The sequence below is a fragment of the Dermacentor albipictus genome, chromosome 1 (genome assembly GCF_038994185.2).
Source record: "Dermacentor albipictus isolate Rhodes 1998 colony chromosome 1, USDA_Dalb.pri_finalv2, whole genome shotgun sequence".
NCBI classification, from domain to species: Eukaryota; Metazoa; Arthropoda; class Arachnida; order Ixodida; family Ixodidae; genus Dermacentor; species Dermacentor albipictus.
Genome location: NC_091821.1, coordinates 96,474,774 through 96,500,295, shown reverse-complemented (window position 1 = coordinate 96,500,295; position 25,522 = coordinate 96,474,774). Strand labels below are relative to the sequence as shown.

Genomic DNA, 25,522 nt, shown 5'->3' with positions numbered 1-25,522 from the left:
AAAAAATGGACGCGTACCTCTGACGCGATGTTTTCGCGTGTGTGGTGCCTTATGGTAACAGCTATCGCCATGTCATCTCCTGGCCGAGAGCCTGCTTTCCTTCTCGCACAAACGCTGTGAAAGACCTTGAGTGGTGGGCGGACCTTCAAGATCCACTTTCACACTTCAGCTACAATCACGGAACCATAAGGCGATGTGTCCTATCGCGGAGTGTCAGCTTTCTTTCCACGAATGCGACAGCAAATTCACCAAGGACTTTTCCTACGGGTGTCATCTTACGGCCAGTTTATCACAGGCTTTTTCAAGAGTCGCCCAAACGGGTTGTGTTCGGCACTCGTCCCGCTGTTTCTCCCACACGCACAGCAGCCATGCTCGCTTTCGGACGGGTGGCCCTCTGGGCTCTCCTCGTGTGCTTCGTCGCCGCCACACCGACTTGCGTCGAGTCCGGGACATCGCGGGTCACGTACACCTGCTCCGGCTTCACAAGCCACGCCGATTTCAATACAGTCGTCCGTCGCGACTTCTCGCCGGATCGCTATTCGCGGGTTGACTTTCTTCTTCAAAACAGCAACCTCGACTATTTACCGGTGAGAGCACTTGAAGGCACTATGGCCTTGGTAGTGGAGCTCCGTAATGTCCGAGTGCATGGCCCCACTCCGACGTCCGATGGGCACCCCTTCACTGGTGTCACGTCGTGGCTCAAGAAGGTAATCCTTAGCGATGGCAGCACGGCACCCCCATCATGGGCGCTGCTAGCTCCGCTGACCAAGCTTGAGGAGGTCATCCTCTTGAACATGCACTACGTCAACCTCTCCAGCAGTTTCAACGAACTCCCGAAGAGTGTCAAGCGTGTGCGCGTCTTGAACTCGACTATCCTGGGCGTAGACGAAGACTGGCTTGCAGGTCTGGAAAACCTGGAGGAGCTGCACGTCGAGAACAGCAACATCAACCACTTCTCGAGATCTATGCTGCCTAGGCCAGCCCGCAACCTTACATCGTTGACGCTCAGGTATAAAGGCACAATGGTTAGGTTTTGTCACACAAACCTAGACATCAGTCGACACCCAAAAAGCAATAACACTAACTCACGAGCGCTTTCTTTATGTTCGTTACTTTCTTGCAACAGCTCGAATATCTGAGCCACTTGGTATGTAGCTGCTAGTATGCATTGTCAAGTGAAGCGACGCGGAAAAGTAACGCACATTTCGTGCCATTACTTTTGTTTGTCGCTTTAGCTGACAAATATAGTAACTATCCTTTATTCATCCTATCAATACTAATCTTGATATTTCCATATATTGCTTTCAGCAGGGAAAAAAAATTAATTTTCACCTACGAAGGATATATTCGCAGAATCCCGGTGAAGAAAACGAAGAAATTACAATTTTTTTTAGTCCTCGCTTTGAGGGCAATAATTTTTTTTTCAGCAAGCTTGAAGCTCTAAAACCACTTTTTGCCCGTAATTAACATGCACCCAAGCTGCCACCACTGTGAACAAATACAATATTTCAAATCAATGCCAACAAATTTAAACTATGGTGGACTCAGCAGCAAATGATTATAAACCGATTTTGTGTGCCTCTGCGGTCCTGACCAGGTTACATATCAGCGCATCATTCAATGTGCGCGGCATATACTTTTGCGTGGAGTAATCGTAAAATGCATATTATCTATCAATACTAACTGGGGCTCTTTGAGGCCACCAATCGCAGGTTATATAAATACGCAATCACCAACGAGTTGGTGAAAACTCCATAGTGGCCGTGCACGAACAAAGCCTTTAGGTATTATTGTAGGTTCGTTGTTATAATGTATAGGATGTGAGTTTTTCGATTTAGGTTGACTCATTCATGATCTTCAAACCTCAAGTATCGCTGTATGGTGTTTAGCACGTCGGACACGGTAACAATTGACGGTTTCTCACCGACACCGCTTTCCGGCCAATGCAGTCAATTGAGATTCATGTTCGACTCATGACGCTCGGTGTATAAGTTCTCAATTCCGCCGTAGGTGAGCCTCATAGAGATAGAGTTCGGATTGCGCACCAAAAGAAACAAAGAACTGATATTTAAAGAAACAAAGAAGGAGCACCACCGCAAATTATGTGATATCCTTTAGCTCACAGTGTGGTATGCACCAGTTGCTTAGGAAGTATACGTACGCCTGCGAGAACTGGAAACAAATCTGTTGTAGAAAGTTAGCGCTATGTGTTTTTTCTAATGTGCCATTCTGTGTTATAGCAAAACAGAAGATGCCATACCAGCGAGGCCACGTACCCTTATTAGCTTTGGGAAGCTTGTGCGGCTGATTTGAGCCACGGTGCTGCTCCTTTAGCGCAGTTTTTAGCTGCTGCAAAGCAGAAAATGTACTTGACGCTGTGTCTATAATCTTAATTATGGACTCTGCTGTTTGAGAACCGCGGTGGACCAAGCACAAAAGGATGAGACTGCTTGGCTTTCATTTTACCTACTCACTCGTATAATCTAACCACTCCAGAACATCACCCCTTGGTGTTTTTGCAGAGGCTCTGATAGCAAGACTACACGCAATAGTATAATCCTTGTTTCAGTGAACCTTTTCACTAAGCGCATGTTATGCGCAATGCAATGATGCGCGATGCAGTGACCTGACTGCGGCTGCGCCGCTTGCCACGTTGTGCAGGAACGCAAATTTGACATCTTTGCCGGCGGACCTCACCGTGGACGCGCCCCGGCTGACTGAGCTCAACCTTCAGCAAAACGCCATTCACCAGTTCGACGACCGCAGTTTCACTACTCTGCTCGAACGGAGCACCGATGCCGCAGCCTTTTTAGATGGTGAGATGAACACAATTTCAGGTCTCCTCCGTTGATATGCAGTCGGCCAGCGCCGAATGCGTGAACGTACGAAGGTGTTGTTCAATAGAACCAAAGTATTCAGTAAGCATTCGTTAAAATTAATCAATAAAATAGCTTAAAGCGATAAGTGAACATACCGAAACAAGGGCAACAAGTACCTATTACCATGGCCGAACTTTAAACTAGAAGTTTTTTATAAGAATGTATAAAAGAATTAACTACCCTCAGGCCAATACAGTCATTCATGATCATCATTCGATCGGAACATAAGCTCTGTCCAGTACAAGGGAAATACTTGCGGGAAGTATGTCGACGGAAGCATTGATGCGCTAGGCACATCATATGCGTGCTATAGAGAGGGGCACAGCGGGGTAAAGAAAAGTTCATACCTCTAGAGAGACAGAGAGATGCAAATGAGATAAAAGCAGTGAGGTCAACCAGACTTAAAACGTCCTGTTTGCTACCCTGCACTAGGGGAAGGGAAAGGGGAAGTAAAGATGGGAAGAAGAGCGGGGACAAAAGGAAAGGCGTGAAAAAAAAAAGGGACGGGATCACTATAGTCTTTGTAATAGGCCACTGCCACGTAAAAAGGTCCACAAAGCCTTGACCGACTTTCGGTGCGACGACAGTTCATGTCGGCATTCCAAGACTGTCCGTTCTGAAAGTGGCCTGCCGTCAAGGCGTGCCAACACGGCCGCTAGCGACAGCCGGTGCGCGCTGTACCGAGGACAGTGAAACAGTACGTGTTCGATAGCCTCCTCGGTGCCGTAGTGACTGCAAGCCGCGCTCTCATCCATACCGACTCGGAAGGCAAAAGATCTTGTGAAAGCGACACCAAGCCACAGTCGGCAAAGTACTGTTGTCTCGAGTTGAAAGAATCCAGATGAGGGGTTGAAGGGACGGGTCCAGTCGGTGCAGACGTGCGTGCTTCAAGCTTGGTGTGTTCCATAAATATCTTATGGCTTCATTTGCACGCACACTAATTTTAATTGCTGCGTCTGTTCTTGAGAATGGTATGGAGCCTTGCAAACCTTCATCGTGTGCAGACCGTGCTGCTGCATCGGCATGTTCATTGCCCATTATGCCACAGTGGCTTGGAATCCACTATAACGTGATGTGGTGTCCTTGCTCGACGGGCTGGTGAAGCAGCAGTCTGATGTCTAGAACTAGTTCTTCGAGGGGTCCCCGACGTAAGGCACAAACCAAACAATGAAGAACAGCCTTGGAGTCACTGAACACGCTCCATTTCTTGGGCAGTTCATAAGAAATTACACGAAGGGCAGAACGAGAAGCAGCGAGTTCCGCGGCAGTCGATCTAGTCTGGTGAGATAGTCGAATCTTTACGGACGTGGAGGTTTTTGCAGGAGAGATCACCGATCCTGCAGGCGCATTCACCGTGGTTGAAGCGTCAGTATATAGATGGTGATGCACGCTGTATGTCTCGTACAGCAAGAGCATTGAAAGCTGCTTGAGTGCTGGAGACAAGAGTTGTGCTTTTGTTCGTATTCCTGGTACCATTAGTCGAACTTTTGCTTCAGCCAAGCACCATGTGGAAAACGGAACTCTTGCTGGAGCTGTATAACCTGATGGGAGGTATGCACGATAGGACAGGACTGTCTGACAAAAGGAAGCACGTGGTCGATCCTTTGGCAGTGAGGCGAGATTATGGGTGGGGGCTCAAGCAAGGTAGCGGTGCCAGCAGCATGCCGTGGTAACAGTAAACTTACCATGTGCAACTTCGTGCTCCTGCAGGTCACCAAGGAATTCTTTTGAACTGGGCGAATCAATGCACAGTGCACGGTATATTGGTCACATTTAGCTTATTAAGAATTTTCTCAAGGTTAAAAAATAGCTATGCAGTGTGAGCAAGGTTTCCAACCAGCTGCACATGCTATTTCATACCATCGCAAGACATATGAAATGCAAACAGCTCGCAACGTATTCACTTATGTGACCTTCCACAACATCTAGCGGTAACCTGAATACCTTTACGCACGGATGAAAATGCACTATGTATGTATGTATGTGCCTTTCTTCTGTGTACATCTAGCTCGCACATCTTTATTCGTCCTTATGGAATACCAATGTGCCCAAACTGCCACCCATGAGAACGTTACGTGGGGATAGCGTTGTCATTGTGCCTTCTGAGTCACGAACCACTGTTTGCCAACTGCCCTTTTTCTTAATTGCCGTAACCCAAGCTTCTTGAGACACACGCATATAGTACGCGCCGTCTTTGGTTAATCTGTGTATACTACTGCTGAGTCCTTGTAGTGAAACATTGCCTCACTTATTTCCCGCATTGAAGTAAACCATCGTGCGTTTAAAAAAGAGATACATTTTCAGAAAAGATGTATTTTTGTTATGCTATGATTATTGTTTTGCTATCAAGTTCTTTGTAGCTCTAGCGAGGCAAAACTTCCAAACAAGGGCTTCTTCAATTTCTGCTCATTTCTGGTGTTCTTTGTTAGAAGAGTGCAAAGCTCAAGAACGGGAGTGTGAAGGGTAGGAGAAAACTGTGATGTGTACAGCACACTGAAAATATCACGCTACTAAACATGTGCAACTAAAGAAAACTGTCAGCAGTAGCGTGCGCCACCTCATAATGGAAAAAAATTAACGAATCATATTTCGCAGTAGACGGTCAAATGACAGTGATTTCGTCGATTGATTGTCGATTTCGTCGATTGATTTCATCGACTGATCTTGTGGGAACGTTTTCTTTCTCACCTGTCAGTTCAATGGAACTGTGTCCCTGGATACTATCTTTGACCCTTCCATGGTTCTGTGTGTCCAAAAGCCAATGACAGCACTTTAGTGGTACTATAAGAAAGGCCGCAGTTTCGCCCGAAAGGCGGAGAATCGATTGCAATAGCAAATTAGATGACAGCTGGACGAAGTAAGGATAGTACTTTTATCGGCTGTATAAACTTATAAGCATTCGCTTACTAACTAAATAACAGGCATGGGGTCATACACGCACACGTAAACATAAGCGCATCTCAATCAATGACCGCGCACGCTCGCTGTCAAACCGCTACAGCGATAAAGCGCGGCAGCAGCAGCGAGTGAATCGGCCTTCGTGCTGCTTCTCGCTTCAATGCGAACTAAGCGGCGAGAGTAGCGCACACGAAGTTATCAGTACTCGGCGCACCCTGTCCCCATCGCGGATCACTTTCAGTATAAACCACGCGCGGCCGCGCCATAAGTAGCCACTGCCAAGGTGGAACCCCCGCAACCACTCCCCTTCCACCATGCTCGCTACGGAAGACCTCCCCGCTTTCCTACTATGTGTACGCGAGATATAGCCACCGTCGTCGGCTCACCCTCGCAAGCTTTCATTCTCACATAAAGCAAACGGCGCGCTGCGACAATGTTGTCGCCCTTAGACTTTATATTGAACGTCACCGCGACGCCGACAACAACGGCAGAAATGCGGCTGCAGTGTCCACATCATTTCTATCGCAATAATATATTTAAAGTTAACTTCTGCACACACTTCACACTTGTCTTTACTGAATAGTTGACTATCTTCTGTCTTGCTTGTAGGGGTGCTAGGGCAATGAATACACTAGTAGAGCAGAGAAAGAGAGAAACAGAGGAGTGAAAAGGCAGGAATGTTAATCAGACGTGCGTCTGGTTTGCTACCCTGCACTGGGGGAGAATGGGATAAAGGGGCATAAAGAGAGAGATAGAGAGCACAGTTTCGTGCACATTTCAAGGTGCGCACCAAGTCTAAAAAGGGTTGCAGAGGTTGGTCGACTTCAGATACAGAAGTAAAGCCGTCGTTGCTTTCTGCGCCAGCGACATGTTTCCAATCCCTAAGTTTCCAACAACGGCCTCGAGTCCGGCCTGTTCAATGCTGTGCAGAGAAGTTCACGCTCGACGTCGTACCGGGGAAAAGGTATAAAAGACGTTCAATAGTTCGTTAGTCCCCGCAAGAGTTACGTATAGGCATATCACCCATTCCTAGTGGTAAAGTAAGCCTTTGTAAATACTTCCCTGAGTCACAGGGGGCAAAACAATGTCGCCTCAGAACGGGAAACTTGTGATAGCGATTATAGCTCTAGGGATCGGTCAAGTGTATGAAGACGACAACTCGATAGGCAAGGAGAAGACCAATAAATCTGTGTCATAGTTCAAGCCAAGAAATAGTTTAATTGCGTCAATTACAAAAGCGACAAGCAATGAGCGCTGACAGCAGAGCTTATACTGAGCTTTCATATTAAGCAGCTAAAGTAACCCCAGTAAATTGTTTGGGAATGAAAATATTACTTTGAGCACGGAAAACAAACATTTTGAGATAGCAACATACATTTCATTCAAACTAAACAAGGTTAGTCGGAGTTAAGACCTGTCCAAGCAAAAAATGTTCTGCATACGCATTTGCTTCTACATTAAATAGATGCATAATAAGAAATTGGGAATGTGTCGAAGTATCTTAAGATAAAATGGAAAATATCGTATCGGATGCAGTAACTGTGGTAGTATCTTTTATCTGTATCTCAAATACTTGCTGCCCGAGTATCTTGTATCGTATCACGATACAATTGCAAAGTATATTTTCCCAGCCATACCTATATAGAGCCTGTATGGTTATGCGCTAACCATTTTTGCAATCGACTATTACTGAGAAGTTTCATACAACAAAGCGCTTTAAACGTCTGTGGAATACAAATAGACCGAAGTAAACAGAATCGTAACGACTCTTTATATTTTTTCTATAACTTTCACGTAGACAAACGCACAGGTGTATATGAAGGCAACCTTGCTGCCATCTTCATACTTTGCTTATTTGCTTGCATTGCTGTCTGATTTGGTTGGCTGCATGACTTCTGTGGAAGCTAGGTTTGTCATTGACGCATGCAACGCAGGAAGCAAAACTGCCACGCCAGCGTAAGAAAACCCTGATGAATGAGGGGATTGTGAAAGAAGGATTCCAATTTTTTGTAGCCGTCAGAAAACAGTCAGAAAGCTCCGAAGATGACTTCACGAGAAAACAAATCCTATTCATAAGGAGGACCATGCCCCAATAGGAGCGTCAGACGCTATCGGAGCAGACGCTTTGGCGCGTTATTGAAATTTCTACGCCAAGCGAATTCTAGGGGGAGGCAGATAGGTTGGTAATATATGACTGTGAAAGCTTGCAAGCGTATCTGGAAGGCAGACACAAGGAAAAGCACTTGTGCGGTGTCTTCTTTCTGTTGTCTCTGTTAAACTTTCGCAATCATGGTAGATAGAGCTGTATAATCAATTATAACAATATAATCAACGCCCGAAGCGTCCATGATCACACGAGTGCTGCCCTAGAAAACGTAGAAGGACTTTTTTTGGTACTGTTGCCGCCGAGCACGCTTGTTGACCAAAGTGCTTGAAACCTCAGTGGTGGTGTTTGGTAAATCACCTGCGCTTGATGGCACTTATATTACCGCTACAATCAAGCTTGAAGTGTTCCATATGACATCAACGGCTACAGAGCTTGCTGCCCTGCGTGTTGTTGTAAGATACCTCTTGCAAAATCAACTTCGCAAGTGTGTCCTATTTTGCGACTCTAAAACAGCAGTTCAGTAATTTTTTTTTAATGCGAGGATAAATGCCTCAGGGCATACAAGGGTATGGGATGGGGGTGAATAAGGATGATTAAATGAATGAAAATAGATTTGCTGACCTAATGAAGTCCAAGAGGGATCGATAATGCGGTCCCTGCGTCCAAATTCAGTAATTGCAATTTGAACTACATCACAGTACTCATGAGCAGTTGGACCATCAGATGAAAAGGACCTCTATCAAACTCTTGATAAGGGGCATGACATTATATTTAAGTGGCTGCCTGGACGCATCGGAAATGCTGGTAAAGACTTCGCCGCTGAGACAGCCCGGCCCGCCTATGCAGGAGGCCCAATTAATTTATCGGGTTTTACGTGCCAAAACCACTTTCTGATTATGAGGCACGCCGTAGTGGAGGACTCCGGAAATTTCGACCACCTGCGGTTCTTTACCGTGCACCTAAATCTAAGCAAACGGGTGTTTTCGCATTGCGCCAAGGAGGCCCAAAATGCTCCGATTTCTTTATCCAGAACATAACCTGCTCTGCTCGCCGACCAGCTAGGGGGTCGCCATTAAATTACAAAAAACGTCAATAAGGCTTCACACGATGGCTCAAACACCGCTGAGGAGTTTTACCGTGTCCGTAAACGTATGACTGTTTCCGCAATATCGGATAACTGGACAGGTGTACTGTACAGCACCAACAACGCTGGTAGCGGCATTTTCTTGTGACGTATAGCGTATATAAAGCGCATAAAGGTGCAAATTACCTTTCACATTCTATTTATCTGCTGGCGAAAAGCATTCTTCAGCGACATATTCATTAACGTGCAATCCTCTTACGATTTTTCTTCTATGAGAAAGCCTGTACAGCCCAAAAAAGTTTCATGTTGTGTACTCCGAAAATTTGTTTTTTTTTTTTTGCGCTTGCGAGCAACAATCATGTAGACAAAATAGCCGCCTTTTGTATAAGTCTCCCGAAAGCAGCGCCATCCACGCTTCGGTTTACAGCAGCCAAACTTACATGGACGAGATCGTTCAAATCTCAGATGCGTGAAAGCCACTAGACGCAAGGCAACCCCATTCTTGCATTATTCAGACTTTGTAATAAAGCACCACCCAAAATAAAATCATGAGCCATTCCACTCTGTGAAGGTGGATCACCAGCGAAGCTGTGTAGCACACGAAAAAGAGGTGACAAAGAATTTTGAACAAAGTTACGAACACATTTAGTGTCTCGATCAGTGGTCATCGTGACGAAAGGTATACGCACACACATTTATTTTTACACATCCGTGTTCATTCATGGTATACATTTGTTATATGCATTCGTGTTTTTCATTTCGCGATATAGTGAGGCAAAGAATTTGTGACCGAAAGCACTGCACCGAATGGCAGTGGACCAGCGCCGTCAGCGCCTTCGCAAAGGCAGGAGCAAAAAAAAAATTAAGTTAAATTATTGGGTTTTACGTGCCAAAACCATCTGATTATGAGGCACACCGTAGTGAGGGACTTCCGAAATGCGGTCCACCAGGTGCTCTTTAACGTGCATCTGAATCTGTGTACAAGGGCGTTTCCGCATTTCGACCCCATCGAAATGCGGACCCGTGGCTGAGATTCGATCCCGCGACCTCGTGCTTAGCAGCCCGACGCCATGCCATGCACTAAGTAACCACAGCGGGTATTGGGGGAAGGGCAGTATAGGAACGCTAGTATGATGAGTGGCATCGGAGCCAGCCGTCGAAGAAGACGACGAAGAAGGCGCGAGCGATATATTGAGGCAAAGAATTTGATACCGAAATCACCGCACCGACTGGCAGTGCATGGGCTAATACCGTCAGCGCCTTCCCACAGGGAGAGGCACTGTGGGAACGCTGGAATGATGAGCGTCAACGGAGCCAGCTGCGCAAGACGACGACAACGACGAACGCGCGAGCAAGTTGCACGGCCGCGTTCGCGCGGTTGTGCCGAGGGGCGCCAACGAGCCAGCTGCGATAAAAGCCAGTGTAGAAGACGACGATGAACGCGTGAGCAGTGGCACGAGCCGTTGCTGATGATTCTTGCTCACACAAATTTGTTGGTGGACACGCAAAATGCTCGGAACCCTAGACATAAACATCTTCGCTGTAAAATTCCATAACCACACTATAGCGGCACCAGAATTTGCGCGAAAGACGCCGCCCGCATTAGCGTACACAGAACAGTACGGTGGCTGTGAGCAAGTGTCAGGGCACCAACGCAACTAAAAAATTTGGCAGTGGCTTAGCTCGGCTATGCCAGGATATACGTAGCGAAAGCTAAGAGCCAACGAGCCAGCTGTGATAAAAGCCAGTGTAGAAGACGACGATGAACGCGTGAGCAGTGGCACGAGCCGTTGCTGATGATTCTTGCTCACACAAATTTGTTGGCGGACACGCAAAATGCTCGGAACCCTAGACATAAACATCTTCGCTGTAAAATTCCATAACCACACTATAGCGGCATCAGAATTTGCGCGAAAGACGCCGCCCGCATTAGCGTACACAGAACAGTACGGTGGCTGTGAGCAAGTGTCAGGGCACCAACGCAACTAAAAAATTTGGCAGTGGCTTAGCTCGGCTATGCCAGGATATACGTAGCGAAAGCTAAGGCATAGCAGGGTTCGCCTTGTTTAATTTTGATTGCAAGTCCAGGTTAGTCTGGTTGTCTAGCTGTGTTGCGGCATTTAGCCAGTCGTTCGGCACGCTGTTCGTCTGTTTCCTGGGCGATTCGTTTCCTCTTCATCTCGTTCCGATGTCGATTCCAGGCCTCCTCCTGCTTATCAGAATTGTCGCCGTCCATACTGCCGCCTCAACTGTGGTTGCGGCGCACGTGAACTCTCCTTTTCAATCCTCTGACATGTTATCAGGAATGCGACGCAGCTAGCGAAGCGAGCGGAGGCAAGCGCAACGACGAGGAACGCGTGTGACGTCATACGAAACGGCTGCGGGAGAAAGGCGCGACGCTGCGCAGCGGCGGAACCTGTGGCTCGGTGCTACTAGTGGCGCATGCGCAGTAGTGACTAGGGAGCGAGTGAAAGAAAGAGAGAAATATCCGCGGCGAGGCTCGCGTTGTGACGTCATATGCCTCCTTGGAGCACCGCCACGGCGAAATCGCAAGTTCGCGGCCAGTAAGGGCTCAACCCCATGAGCGTGATTTTGTGCGCGACAGCGACGAGCTACGGCTTTGAGCGATGGATCGGGCCGTCGCTTGAAGAGATCGCTGGGAATTGTCGCGCGATCGCTCGGTTCTGCAAATCTAGAATTCGTCGCTCGTCGCCCGGAAGTGCTATGAGCGACTAACCAATAGTGCGAAGCCGGAACTGGATGTACATAACTCAAGTACTTCTGATTGTCGCACGGAACGAGCAAACGATTGAAGTTTTATACGTGCAAGGATAAGAACCTACTGCAAGACTTTCAGAAGTATTTTATGGTGCTTTTTACAGTAAAACACATCAAATTAAGTTAATAAAGCACGCGTCACGATAGTTTCGGCCCCTATATTGCTGTCCTCATACCGGCAACACTGGGGAGACGTCGCTCGAAGTCGTCGCTCGCATGGGGTACGACTTGTAGGCAACGAGCGAACGCGACAGCAATTTCCATCGCGTCGCTTGTCGCTGTCGCGTGCAAGGTCACTTGCATGGGGATCACTTAAAGCTTTCGCTTTAAAATAACAAATCAAAGCAAAACATCGGCGGCGCGCAGACGTGGCGCGCTTGTTTTCTGTCGAGACGGTGCGAGCGCCACCACGTGACTCTGGTCCACCAATAGGGACGCGCACGCCTCATCGCCTGCCCTCGCTTGAGGGCTCTGGCGGAAAGATAAAAAGATGTCGCTGCCTTTAGTTTTATTCAGGTGGCTTGGCAGCAGTATCAGCTTGAGAAGCGGAGTTCAGCCGACGTTTATATGAGTTTATACGTAGTTTCACATAGTGATGTTGCGATAGCAGTATCTTGTACCTTAAGATACACAATACATTTTTTTCGTATTGGAAAAACAGATACTGATACAAGTCTTTCCAGACGCATCTTGATACAGATACGATCTACTCAAAGCGTATCTAAGGTAGTATCTAAGATACATGTATCTTCGATACTAATCAGCACTGTATATAGACAGCCTGTAGAGTTGTTTATTAAGTTATTATACAAGCTGTGTATGGACTACCTGCAGACTTCATAGACCGGGGAAAAAACAAAACAAAAGAACGCCTCCATGTTTTCGAAGGACTGTCTAATAAACTTCTTGTAGGCGATTAATATGGTTTACTTTCAACATGGACGTGGCAGGAGTGCTATCGCGCGCTTCGATATTCAAGTGTCTCGACAAACTGCATTACAAGCAATATGCAGGCATGCACTTTGCTTGAATGCTTTATTAAATTCTGTTGGATCGTAGTCTATGGCCGTCTAGTCTTATGTGTGATTCTATACCGATTTGTATACTTAAGTTACATCACGCCTGTTCTACTGAAGGGACGAGACGATGTCGCGCGGTGTGCGCCGCCAATATGTGTGCCAGAAAACTGACCAAGCGTAGTTTTCATTCAGTGAGAAGTTCAAATACAACAGTGAGCACGAAATTTGAGAGGGTGGGTGCATTTTCTTGGTAAGCTGCCCACAATCTACTTCTCTGTACGGATGGTGCCTTACAAACGGGACATTAGATTTATGGGTAAAATACAGTGAAACACACGAAACACATTTAGGGAAAGGTAGAAGGTGGGACGAAAATTTTTAAACACATCTTCGACCAACTCCTTCCCGTTTCTATTCTGGACATGACACTTTAGAGTATCTTTCTGGTAAGAGGAGATTTTGCAAAAATTTTCTTTAAATTTATTTATGGTTCCAAATTTTCCTTTTGAAACGGAATGACAGCGCCAGGTGATGATTCGTGGGCTACAGCTAAAAATTATAAAGGCTAAAGCTGACAGAAATCTCTCAAATCGTGATGAAACACATTGTTACACGTGCTTACTTTTACATTTTTAGCCTGTGGTCGCTTCCACTGAGTTATCAGATATTCTGCTTATACCTCTCGCCGAATATAATCTCGCTGTATCGCGAAGTGCACTGATGGTTTCGCCCCTAACATGTGTGCAACACAGCCTTCTATAATCGGATCGTGTGCGCGCCACAGATGCAGCTGATTCCGATTTCTTTTCTTTTTAAGCGAATAGCTTTATTTGGCTCTTGTGCTCGTTATGGTGTCGGTGCTTGGCAGTCGGAGAAACGAACAAGGGACTTCGAGACGCACGTGCTATCCACCGGTTATACCGCTTGAGTTGTACTGGTTCCGTTCTCTCTACAGAATTACGCCATGGAACAACAAACGTTACCTAAATACCCTCACTGCAACAAATATACGACCTCAAGCACACCATTCCTTTAACAAAGTGAGTAGCTTTCTGGAAGCGTTCGGCTGTTCGTTTACATTGACAATCATCCTCGATGATTTTTGCACAAAATTTTGAGCACACTGAAGCTATGGGGCTATGGTTTGTTTCCTGTTACATAATCTACTTGCGCGCCTTTCTTCCTCTGCAGGAAACCCCCTGGACTGCGACTGCCACGCACGCTTTCTGAACCAGATTCCGGACAGCTGGACTGCACCGCCGTGCGTTACACCGGAGCGACTCAAGGGACGTCAGGTCAAGAACATCGGTATCTCGCAGCTCATTTGCGCAGCTGCCGGTGGCCGCCGCTAATAAAGAGGAAAGCAGCCATGCAGCCACACAAGCTTTATTTTGTACCTGCAGAGTTAGAATTTCGTGTGCTGTCTTCTAATACACAATTTATGTCAATATGTGCAGCATAGTTCGAGACATGCGTTAAGAGAGAAAAGAAGAAAATTCACCGCCCAAGCACTCCGTACAGATGATTAACCAGCTAAGCTGAAATGTGCGGCCCCGGTGTTTAATAGTGGGTTATCCCGACGATTCATTAAACGACGGCTTGGTAGGCTGCCGGATCCTCGGTACGCAGTTGCTGCTTGCGCTTGGCTGCACGAGCCTGTTCTTGTGCCCGGACTGCAGCATCGGCCATCGGCACGGCGTAGACGAGCTCGTTCGCGGTTCTGCTCGCGACGTCGCTGATCGAAGGCTGCCTGCTCCTGAGGAGTACGTATGACACGTGGCCCTTCTCATTTCGGAGACGGAAAGAAACTGCTGCGCGCGCTGGGCTGTAACGGAGAGCAACGACGTCACTACTGGCGCAGCCAATCCAACACGACCTAGATAGCACAAGGCCTATTCACTCCGATCCATGACATCGTGTTACCTGACCCGACTGCCATAGAATCTAATGGGGGTGCTCCCGAGTAGGCAACAGTGATTTTGGCATCACCGCTTTCAACACGCCAGCCTTGTCAATAGAAATTTCGGGCCAGGTAGCGTGGCGTCATGGACCGGCGTAAACAGGTTTTGTGCATCTAGGTGGTGTTGGCTAATCACATGCCTTTCTCTTTTTTGTTTCGCGCATGCCCATGGGGGAGGATTTTTTGGCATGCAGTCGACCGACATACGGACGGACGGGCGGAGGAATCGGCTAGCCATATACAGCTTCGCTGTAAAAGTAGGCCCATTTCTGCATGGATCCAGTAGCAAAGTCAGAATAACAAAAAGACTCGTGAAACATGTATCGCCCTTATGAAAAAGGAGCGGAGTGTTCGCACTGAGAGCTCAACGCCAGTATCTTGAATTGAGTTCGGCTGGTCACACACTGTGAAAACATTTAACGTCGCTATAAGACAGGGACGGAACACATTCAGCAAGACGAGTACCTGCGTGAACTGCGAATGTCTCTTATTGCATGTGCGATAGTCTATCTCGCCACTGCTACAGGATGTCGCACTCCATGTATTTCGGTCAAGAACACTGTATTCGATTTGCCTTTGACCGAAAGTATGAGTGCTTACCAAATCCTGGCCGTCATCGCCCGACAGCCACCAGCTTAAGAGGAAGCTTTACATGTAAAACGTTGAAATGTTTTTTTCAAAGAACTGCTGAACCAATTTTAATGGAAGGTATTGCATTTCAGAAAGCTAAATTCTAGTGACTATAGAAGCAGAATCTTTATTTAGGACCGAAATGCGTTACAAAAATGGCCAAGAATCGGTACTGTTAAAGAAACTAGAAACGCGAAGTTTACAAATTAGTGACTCGCAACAAAAACTGATACCGCAGTCTTGTGAATTATATCCGTTAGAACAGCCAAAGCGGACAAATGTGATTTCTAAATTTACATATTACGTGAATTTGTTACAACGTTGACAGAGGTTTGGTAAAGATTCTACTGACAAATACATGCTATAATTTAAAACAATCTATAATATTCAAATTTTATACGCGTTAAGCGTATTATTTGGTGCAGTTTACACAATTGTGATGTCGTCTTTCATTTCTGAGTTAGAGAGTTGTACATATCAGTTATTTCTAATTTTGCAGTTTTCAAACATATTTATGAAAACATTGACGGAATAAATTTTAAAAAATCTGCTTGCTACAGTTACTATAGATTAAGAAAATGTTCTTGTAAATGTAGTAAACCTCGTGCAATTCTATGCAGTGGTTGCCGAGAAAAGAACGATTGCTCCGTTCCCATGTATTTAGAGAGAAGCCCCGAGCTAAAATGTCATTTTCCTATCCTGACGAAGACAACAAAGAATACAGCTTCGAGGAGACAGCATCGAAGTACACGACAATGTAGAAAATTCTGCTGTACTGCGAGAAGAATGCACACAGTGGTGCTACAAGGAAGAGCTGCGGGAAGAGTACGACCACGTTAGAGGCCCGTAGACGTGCCTGGAGGCGTCAAACCTTACGCATGAGTGCTATTTAGGTGAGGGGTCCGCACCGCCTTGGAAAAACCTTGTTTAATGAAAGCAATGTGTTCGAGTCGTCGAACATCAGTGGTCTGTTATAAGCCATCTGCAATGAAGCAGGTATAGTACCACATCCTCGAATAAAATGCGGGAGAATTAAGGATTTTTTTTTATTCCTATGCATTTGTGGGGGAAAAACGAACACAGAAAAAACATTCAATTTGCCTTCACGTCAAAACTTTTTTACACCTCGGGTGAAATATTTCCAGTCGTGCCTGTGCTCCAATACGCAGACCGACGCAGAGGAGAAGCTATCTTCATAGACGTCAGTCAAGTCAGCTTTGCTTGCTGGAATGAATTGGAACACACTACTCACAAACGTTCCACCCGGCGGCCTACTTTCTTAGAGCTCTTTCCTCACGTCTGAGGATACCGAGAAAGAGGAAGCGGAGCTCTATAGGCCGCTGCATCATTTGCCGCTGCGAGGGCGTGGAATCGGTGGGCCATCTACTCTGAGACAGCTTCTTACTTCTCCAAACATGCCCGGGGGCGCTTATGATAATCCTAAATTTTGAGCACTTTTACTTGCATAATATTAGACAGAGGTTTGTAAAAAGTTTCTGTATTGTAGCGGCACATACCTGACTAAGTAAAACCAGGTTAGTTAAGGATCACGCGAACGCCTGCACATGCCTGAATGACGCTAATAATAATAATAATAATAATAATAATAATAATAATAATAATAATAATTTTATTTCCAAGTAAACATGCATTGTAATAGCCAGCCCGCTTGCGCATTAATGCTTGTGAGCGTGGCTGGACAGCACAGCGTTGTTGCTTCAGTGCAGATGCATGCACAAATTAAGCCTTTAGACATATTAGAAGCAGATATCGTTCACATCATAAGGAAACATAGGTCATGAAGTACAACATTAGTATGTCGCGAAACAGCTAAGAAAGAAACGAGGCCTTACACAAAGACAGAGCATGCATAAACGTGAGATTATCTTTTTTCCACATTATACATAAAAAACAATAGAAGATACTTTTTATAGACTGGACAGCATAGGAAGCCATGTGGATTCATTCAATTGATTGCACAAATGACCGTATGAATTGCTTAATTTGTCGGACAGAGGTGAGTGGGGTATTGATTTCAAATTTGTTAGAGTTTGAAGGTACATAAAAGTTACGGTTTCTCTTTGCGTAATGAGTGTAGACACGAGGAATAATAAACTTTTCTGTGTTGCGTAAATTGCGTGTTTGTATATTTCTCAATTTGAAAGAACCACAGAAATAATGTTTATGCAAAATTTCAAATAGTAACTGCTTCTCTATGAATAATACGTCGACACGATTCAAGCTAAGTAATACATTTTCACTATGAAATTGTGTTCCGTATGACAGGATACAGGCAATTTTTCTTGGAATATTATTTAACACAATTAATTTGTAAATAGATGCGCGGCCGTACAATGTAAGATCATATCTTATTACTGACTCGCCTAAGCTCTTATAAACTATTTTTCCTATATATGCATCACATAACTATCTCAGGGCATATAGATAAGCACAAACCGTTTTCAACCTATTTGCGACTTCCGCTATATGGATATTCTAAGATAGCGTTTTGTCGAACGTCATGCCTAAATATTTTGCACTATCTACTAACTTCACCGGGATACATGAACAATTCCCAAAGCATGAGTGGTGCAAGTAAATTAGCTTGGAATTTATTACGACTTTATGTGGATTGTGTAAACATATAAGGTTTGTTTTGGCTTTGTTAATGACTGTTGTATTAAGAGAAAACCGAAAGAGCACACATTGTATATCTGTTTGAAGTGCTATAAGATGTCCCAGGCAGTACAAGGGCAGTGTCATCTGCGTATAAGTACAGCTTGAATTTGAGCGGTAAGCTGGCTAGTTCATTATTATAAATGTTGAATAAGAGGGGTCCTAGGACGGACCCTTGAGGTACTCTCCTTATTTAATATCTGATAATGCACTATAATAGTCATCTATTTGACACACTGTTTTCGCTCTTTGAAATTATGAAAGAATGACCGATATGGCCCTCTGAAACCAAAATTATCTATTTTATGTAGTAGAAGTTCATGATTGATTATATCGAATGCCGTCTGAAGATTGATAAAAAGTTTTAGAACAATATGGTTCCGATCAATTTCAGCGCAGATAAAGTGCCTAAAATCTTCTAACAGATGAATTGTGCACTGTCCAGGGTGAAAACCATATTGAGTTTGGCTTAATAAATCATACTTTTGACAGAATGACATCATATTAGAACGAACACATTTTTTTTTTTCAAAAATACAAGCAATAGGCGAAAGGGTAGCAACTTGTCTGTAGTTGTAAGAATTTCCTGGGCCTTTTTTAAAAGGGGGTTTTACTGCGCTGATTTTCAATTTCTTATAGATATGTCCTGTCTTTAGTGTTTCGTTAATTATCTGTAGTATCATCGCTTTTAGTTTACCAAAATGTACAATGATATCCCTTATTCTAATGTCATCGTAGCCAGGTGATTTCGTTATTATTATTTACCTGACTGTATTCCAGAGTTCAGTCTCTGAGATAGAAGCTAAGTAAGCAGAATGAATGTTTGAGTTATTTGTTGGGTTACGTACACGCGGAATCCCGATGGACTGGGCGTAAGTAACTTCATCACCGATTCAATGAAGTACTTATTAAAATCGTCAGCCAGTTTTCTGTTTTCCATATTCGGGAAAGCGTCTTTTATTGCACTGTCAATTGTACGCCTAGGAGGTCTTCCTAAAACCGTGTTGACTATGCTCCGGGTTTTTCCGGAATCGTAGCGGGATGTGGATGTCTGTACCCGTGCCGTATTTGCATTTCGTATGAAAAGGCAACGCATGGAGAAACGGAGAAGCCCAGCTTAGCCCTAAGAAGTGTTTACTCGTTCCTCGATTATATATTATTCGCTCCTCGGTTAAGTACGTCCGTCTTGTAGAATTTTACAGCGCCCATACCAAAGACTTTCTCCGCCCTAGTACTTGGCCATGTCGCATCACATTTGCCGTCCTGTTGGAGAAAAGCAGTGATCTTATAGAAGTTCCTCTCATTTGCACTTTAGGACAGCAAATGCTTGCAATGCAAGCACCAAATCTTGATGCTTGACCATCGTCCATTATACAAGCGCAGGCGGGTTTGAGCCAGAGTCCCCAAGGTCATGCTGCAGAACGTCGCGGTTATTCATGGAAACCACGAAGGAATAAGGCTTTGTGTTACGTGACATGCGGTAACTCGCGTTGGAAAAAACAGGGGGAGGGGAAGTTGGAGGGCATTTGGATTGATTTGAGCCTAGACAGTGCAGGCACTGTAGTATACTTTAGCTAGCAGGCTCCTGCAGTAGCTTTTTGCACCAGTCACTTATTACGAAGCTATTTCTTCCCTGTGTCAGCCCTCGCTTACAGTTTAGGTACGATACCCCATTAAGACTGCAACATATTTAAAGCCTCGAAGAAACAGACAGAATAGTCTTGAGCCGCGATGATATCAAAATGAAGAACATGGCGTCTACATGTCAGGTTCAGATAAGAGTCTGGGCTTCTAGTCTGTTATCAGTCTTATGGTTTTTGTAATTTGATCCTCCAGAGGCATTACTTGACTCAACCAAGTATGCCAAAAATTCGGACAGTTTGCTAACCCTCACGGGACGTTTTCGCCGCCAGTAGACATGTTTTTGAAACTCACCATTGCCCCGAGAAGCTTACCATTGCGACCACTTATATTCTTCTTCACTTTCGTTACTTTCTCGAGCAAACATTGCGCCCCTGGACTTTCTCACTGCTAGGTAAGGCTACCTCAATAAAAAGCAGCCGTGAAGAGGAGCGAAGTGATGCCAAATCTGAACATCAAGTACTCATCCCGTTTATATAATATAACATTTTAGTATGTAGTTACAATTCCCTGAATAAACTCGGAGAAGTCGCGCCGCTGACTCCCCCTCCCCCTTTTTCTCCACTGTGAGCGTTTCAGACGTGTCACCGTGCTCGATCGCTCCCGTGCGTTGCGTGATACTGACTAAATGCCGGCGTGCCCAGTCTGCTACAGCGCGGCGTCATCATCGTCGTACGTCTCGACGAGCTCCTCTTCGTGTGTCTCGGCGTTCTCGGCCGTGGTGCTCGACTCGTCCACGTTCCGGCGGCAGTCGGTCTCCCCCGTGGGCGACGTCATGCTGCGCTCTTCTTCTTTGCGCGTCGTGGTCCGGTTGATGGTGGTCTTGCCCTGGACGGTGCGCTTCTTGGTCATTTTGACGCGCCGAAGCGTGCCCAACTGCAGCGGTGGCACCGACGCGGCACCCGCTCCCGGCACGCTCGTGTTGTCCTGCAGCGTGCCATAGCCACGACGGGCAGACGCAGTCGTAAAAGGATCGTACGACCGTCTTTGTGTGACCGAAACGCTAACATCTGAAAGATGGTCAATGCACCTTCCTTTGATTTTGTACTACGCGTGGCCCACGAGATACACCACAAAGCAGCAGGACAACGTAAGTTCACACCGTACGCGTCCACGTAGCTAGTAGGATACATCATTCAAGACCCTCAAGGAATCCGGCAATGTCTTTCTCTTTAATATTAGTCATTACCGAAGTGTGACAGTGGTTGCTACTAAAGAGTTTTTAGCAGCTTTTAGTTTTTACTCGTAGTGACTGATAAAGTGCTGATCAAATGCAGGGTTATAAAATTCATAAACAAGTGCTTATAAAGTTACCTTAAAAAACGTTACAAAGATCGGTGTATCTTTTAAAACTACAGGACCTGCAGCAAAAATTGCTGGTGCATTCTAGGACTTCTGAGATAAACCATCCTCGAGAACGCTTCTGTTCACTACATCTTATTGAGTATACGTGCATTTGTTTTGCGCACGCGAAAGGTATAAGAAAAATCTCAAACGCAAAACTGGTCGCAGCGCAAGTTTTAATTGACCAGTCTGTCGCCAAACGGGGGTGGGGGATGGGTAAAAGTACTTTTATAGCGCCTTGAAGCAGGAACTCCTGCTGGTTTATTGAGCCTTTTGACTGTCTCTAAATACGATTCTTCGCCGCCCTGTAAAAATAAAACATCGACGCACACCGCACGGCATTAGCTGGCGCCTCACTAACCTGGAACGAAGATTTTTTGCACTGACTCTCGGCAATGCGTTTCCGTTGCTCGCCGTCAATTTTCCGCGTGAAGGAATGCTCGTTGTCGATGGTTTCTTCATCGAGCCGCTTCTCGATGCCAATCTTCACTTCGTTTACGTCGTCCAGGTCCAGGGAGCGATCCCCTGGCGTCCGCCTCAGGGTAGAAGGAAGTCTGTTTGTGGAAAGATGGAGGCATTGTCCTCACGTTATCTCCATTCTCAGAACATGGATGTCACTACCCACTTGGATGTTTGACAGGTAAGTACCCAGGGGGGCGGGGCCGGGGAGCCCCCCCCACCCCCCCCCGATTTAAACGACACATCCAAAAGAACTGTGATTGTTCCGCAAAAGTATATTCCTGTATTATTCTTCCACAGCTAATTCAAAAAACGCTGCTATAGTCCGATACAACTCAAATGTACAGTGAGGTCCCGCACACGCCCTCATAACCACCAGCCACTGTTCCTCCGCAAGGCTGCAAATAATTCGTACTTCAAACTTTTCCTGTTACCCAAACAAGGCGGTAACCACAAAAATAAAATTATTAGGGCGTAATCTTATGCCTTTTGCCTCGCCTTTTATAGTGGAATGGCCAAATCCTAATTCTTTATGGAACTGAAATAACATGCTTGTTTTGCTGCAACTATTTAATGTCAAGTTTCACTTCAGTTGGCAGTGAAGTTTCATGAGTAAAACGGGTTGATCAGTGAAATGAATGGCACCGCAGACTTTGAAGATTTAATTATGGAGTTTTACGTGCCGAAACCATGAGGCATGCCGTAGTAGGGGACTCCGGCAATTCGGGCCACCTGGCGTTCTTTAATGTGCACCTGAATTTAAGTACATGGGTGTTTTTACATTTCGCCCCAATTGAAAATGCGGTCGCCATGACCGGGATTCGATCCCGCGACCTCGTGCTTCGCAGCCCAACATCATAGCCACTAAACAACCATGGCAGGTAGACTTTCGAAGAGTGAAATGCTCAGACTCCATATACTTTGTCCATGTCTATTGCACACGTCATTGCTTCCGTCGATGAAAAGACTCCAAGAACAGCAGACGCTTCGGAGGTATCATGTACAACGCCATTTTGAAAAGACCGCATGACGACGATTTTGTTTGCTTCAGTGATTGACTGGCGAAGTAACACAACCCCGCGTGGGCCATGTGCCTTGGTTGTCAACTGCTGTTTTTTTTTTAAAGTTCTGTGCTACCATAGAAATCTTTCTTTTACACTTTCCCTTTTTTAATTGTTCTTGGCATTGTTCTTCCTACGCTTCTTTCCTGCGCGAGTCCATTTCATGTGGTTCCATTTTTGCCTAGTAAAGGAGAGGTGTATCTCACAGGCGTACCTGCGAGATACACCTTATTTCATTTCTCTTTGGCAGGTTTACGCGTCTTTATGGCGAATAGCGGGCGCTATTAACATTTGTACTGGTAAAGGTACCCCCCCCCCCTGCAAAAAAATTCTGGGCACGCGCCTGATATGCGATGATTCTGTAATCTGGTACGTTCCCATAGAGAATTGAGAGGCGTCTCTGTAAGTGTTGGGAGGCCACAGCAGGTATGGTAGACGAAAACATTTCTCTGTGCACCGCAATGCAGTAGCGAGAAAATATTTTGGAGGAAGAGGGTGGTCCGAGAGAGGGGGAGAGGATACCTATTCCCCTCGCGCACCGCAAATAACAAAGTGTTCCTAGGATATGGCAGTGTTTTGTTATTTACGGTGCAGACCATTCTATGCCAGGTATAGTGTTCACATAAATTTCTAGAGAGGGCGGGGGAGATGTAAGTCCCTGGTGCACCGCAGATAACAAGGTGTTCTTAACACATGGCAGTGTCCGCTGGGAAAGTTTGCTGCTATCGTATTAAATAAGTTAAGAGCCGAAAGAATCACTGCAGTTTAATGTTTGTTGTTTGGCTTTTTGTTTGAATAAAGCTACCGCGCTAACTTGTGATTTTTCTATTCCATGATTAAACGAACAAGGTTATTGCGTTGTAAGCGTTGTAGCGTGCGTATGAATTTTATATACCACATAAAGTTCTCCATGCATTCTTACCGTATATCGTGAACCTATCTTGACGTGATACAGGCATTCGCATCAAATGGAAATTTCAAATCTTCGCGTGCCGTCCTCAGGTAACCTTCAAGCGGCGTCCTCGAAAAGACAGTTTACTTCATTACCAATATTAGTCGCACTAAACGTACATTGAAACACATTCGACCAATGAGGAAGTACAAGACCATAAAGTATTTGAGACCATAAAGTATTTGAAGGAATGATTGCTTATACAGTAAAGCGAAGAACGTTTATCACGAACGCAGGTGCATTATGTCGAGCTTGCACAAGAACCGCACACCTAAGTATTTGAAGAGTTTTTCATGCTTAAGAAGGCACTACACAGGCTACACAGTCTACACATGCTATTACACGTCGCTTAAAGAATCAGAATACATAAGTGTTGTTTTTCTTTTCGATGTCTTTCTTTTTCTTTTTGACATTTGTCATACGAAAGTAACTAGATAATTTTCTTTAATTTCAATCAAGTTGCAAGTTTCCACGAAGACCAGCCAAGTGTAAATATAACATACCCCAACCATTCGTTTAATAAGCGTGCAGTGCGAAATGCTGCAGGATATATGTGAAAGCAGAAAACATCCCTATTTAGACTCATTGCCTGTATTGGAACATGCAAAGTTTAGACAAGCTTCAAGAAAAGTGTTGCGGGCTCCTTAGGTTAGTTTCGTCGTCTTTCTTTCTCCAACAAACTTGGATGACTAACTATTCTTGCTGTCTGTCGCTTTTTTACGCAACACGTTCGTTCAATGAACGTGAGTGTCCCCACAGTTCCACTGCGCACCTTCTCTGCCCATCTGCTTGTGTAGTATGTGCTTCAGTGCTGTTACTGCAGAGTGGCGTTGCCGGTATAGAAGCCAACGTATGTGAGCCAGCCTACTTTTCTTCACGAGAGGAGAATGAAGTATGTAAACAAAAATTACATGGTCAGCAATATACCCCGATTTTTCAGGCTATACTACAATGAGAATTTTCACAGCATTTCTAAAAGTCTTTCACTCATTTGGTACGCGTGGATGGCGCGTTAATATTTACTGCGATGTCACGTGATCTGCGGGTCACATGTGGGGATCACATGAGCGCGCAGTGCACTGCATCCGGACCGGCAATCACCATCCATGAGCGCACTCGCAGCGCGTCGAGCTCACCTCTGCGTGGAGCGCTTGAATTCGGGGAAGGCAGTCTCGTACTGGCCGAGCAGCATGCGGGTGGTGTCGCCTTCCGGTGGTCGCGACCTGCTCACCGTATCGATGAGCGCCCGCAGGTCGGCGTTCTCCTCGACGTACGTCATGTTGGGCTCGGATACTACTTTGGCAGCGTTCTTGGAGTCCTCGTCGCCAGCTTTGGCCATGAGGCCGCTCCGCACTCGTGTGGCCGCGATGCCCACACGGGTGCGTCAGGGGGGACGCCGACACCGCCCTTGCGGCCGCATGTCGGCGCGACTTCGTTTTCGTCGCCTCCCATGAACTTCCATTTGCTCGCGAATTGCTTCTCCTGGCGATGTGGCTGATTGCAGTGTGCAGGCGGAGAAGAAGGCTCAACTTCCATGACGATTCCATGCTCTCGTTTATCCAAACATTTGCTCCAGGCTAAGCTCGCTTCTTTGAAAGCGAGCTCAGAGCTTCACTGCTCCTGGTCCATATTAATCTCAATTGTTCTTAACGTTCTCTTTGTCTCTGCAGTGCAATATATGTTGCTTGTCATCTTCTTTCGTTTCGTGGCTCTAAGCATGTGCCTGCCACCACTCCATGATGATAAATTAATGAAAATGAATGATCTAATTTGAATATGGACTAAACATCCCTGCTGCATGATGGAACTTCATTAAAGCGCATAATGGTTTTCTTTTCGCTGACTAATACTTGCTGATAACTGAAATATAAAACTTGCTTGTAGTCCTAAGTAAGCAACTTAGTACTGCAAGTCAGTTCTATGTATGCTTGATTTATCCATTCGGTATGTACCACTGGGCGTGTGCCCATTCTTGTCGAATCCTGTAGAATAGTTATGTACTGGACTGGAAAACTTTATTATGGTCCTGCAGGA

General features: G+C 45.6%; 2 protein-coding genes across 2 annotated transcripts; one reads left to right on the top strand and one right to left on the bottom strand.

The window, feature by feature from the left end:
• Positions 1-311: 311 nt before the first annotated feature.
• LOC135902632 (TLR4 interactor with leucine rich repeats-like) lies at positions 312-14,139 on the top strand. Its single transcript, XM_065432825.2, has 3 exons — positions 312-1,009; positions 2,662-2,816; positions 13,957-14,139. Exons 1-3 carry the CDS (start codon positions 369-371, stop codon positions 14,115-14,117), a joined length of 957 nt encoding a protein of 318 aa, XP_065288897.1. The 5' UTR covers positions 312-368; the 3' UTR covers positions 14,118-14,139.
• A 5,009-nt stretch (positions 14,140-19,148) lies between these two features.
• LOC135902633 (uncharacterized) lies at positions 19,149-24,948 on the bottom strand. Its single transcript, XM_065432826.2, has 3 exons — positions 24,625-24,948; positions 21,378-21,570; positions 19,149-20,599 (listed from the first exon to the last, which is right to left on the bottom strand). Exons 1-3 carry the CDS (start codon positions 24,825-24,827, stop codon positions 20,321-20,323), a joined length of 675 nt encoding a protein of 224 aa, XP_065288898.1. The 5' UTR covers positions 24,828-24,948; the 3' UTR covers positions 19,149-20,320.
• Positions 24,949-25,522: the final 574 nt, after the last annotated feature.

What these genes read in the sequence shown, in the direction of transcription:
- LOC135902632 (XM_065432825.2), top strand. Translation starts at nt 369, where the DNA reads ATGCTCGCTTTCGGACGGGTGGCCCTCTGGGCTCTCCTCGTGTGCTTC. An exon ending in CTTACATCGTTGACGCTCAG is followed by an intron (nt 1,010 to 2,661) that starts GTATAAAGGCAC and finishes CACGTTGTGCAG; the next exon opens with GAACGCAAATTTGACATCTT. An exon ending in TGCCGCAGCCTTTTTAGATG is followed by an intron (nt 2,817 to 13,956) that starts GTGAGATGAACA and finishes CTTCCTCTGCAG; the next exon opens with GAAACCCCCTGGACTGCGAC.
- LOC135902633 (XM_065432826.2), bottom strand. Translation starts at nt 24,827, where the DNA reads ATGGCCAAAGCTGGCGACGAGGACTCCAAGAACGCTGCCAAAGTAGTA. An exon ending in TTCAAGCGCTCCACGCAGAG is followed by an intron (nt 21,571 to 24,624) that starts GTGAGCTCGACG and finishes TTCCACAAACAG; the next exon opens with ACTTCCTTCTACCCTGAGGC. An exon ending in GCAAAAAATCTTCGTTCCAG is followed by an intron (nt 20,600 to 21,377) that starts GTTAGTGAGGCG and finishes GGCACGCTGCAG; the next exon opens with GACAACACGAGCGTGCCGGG.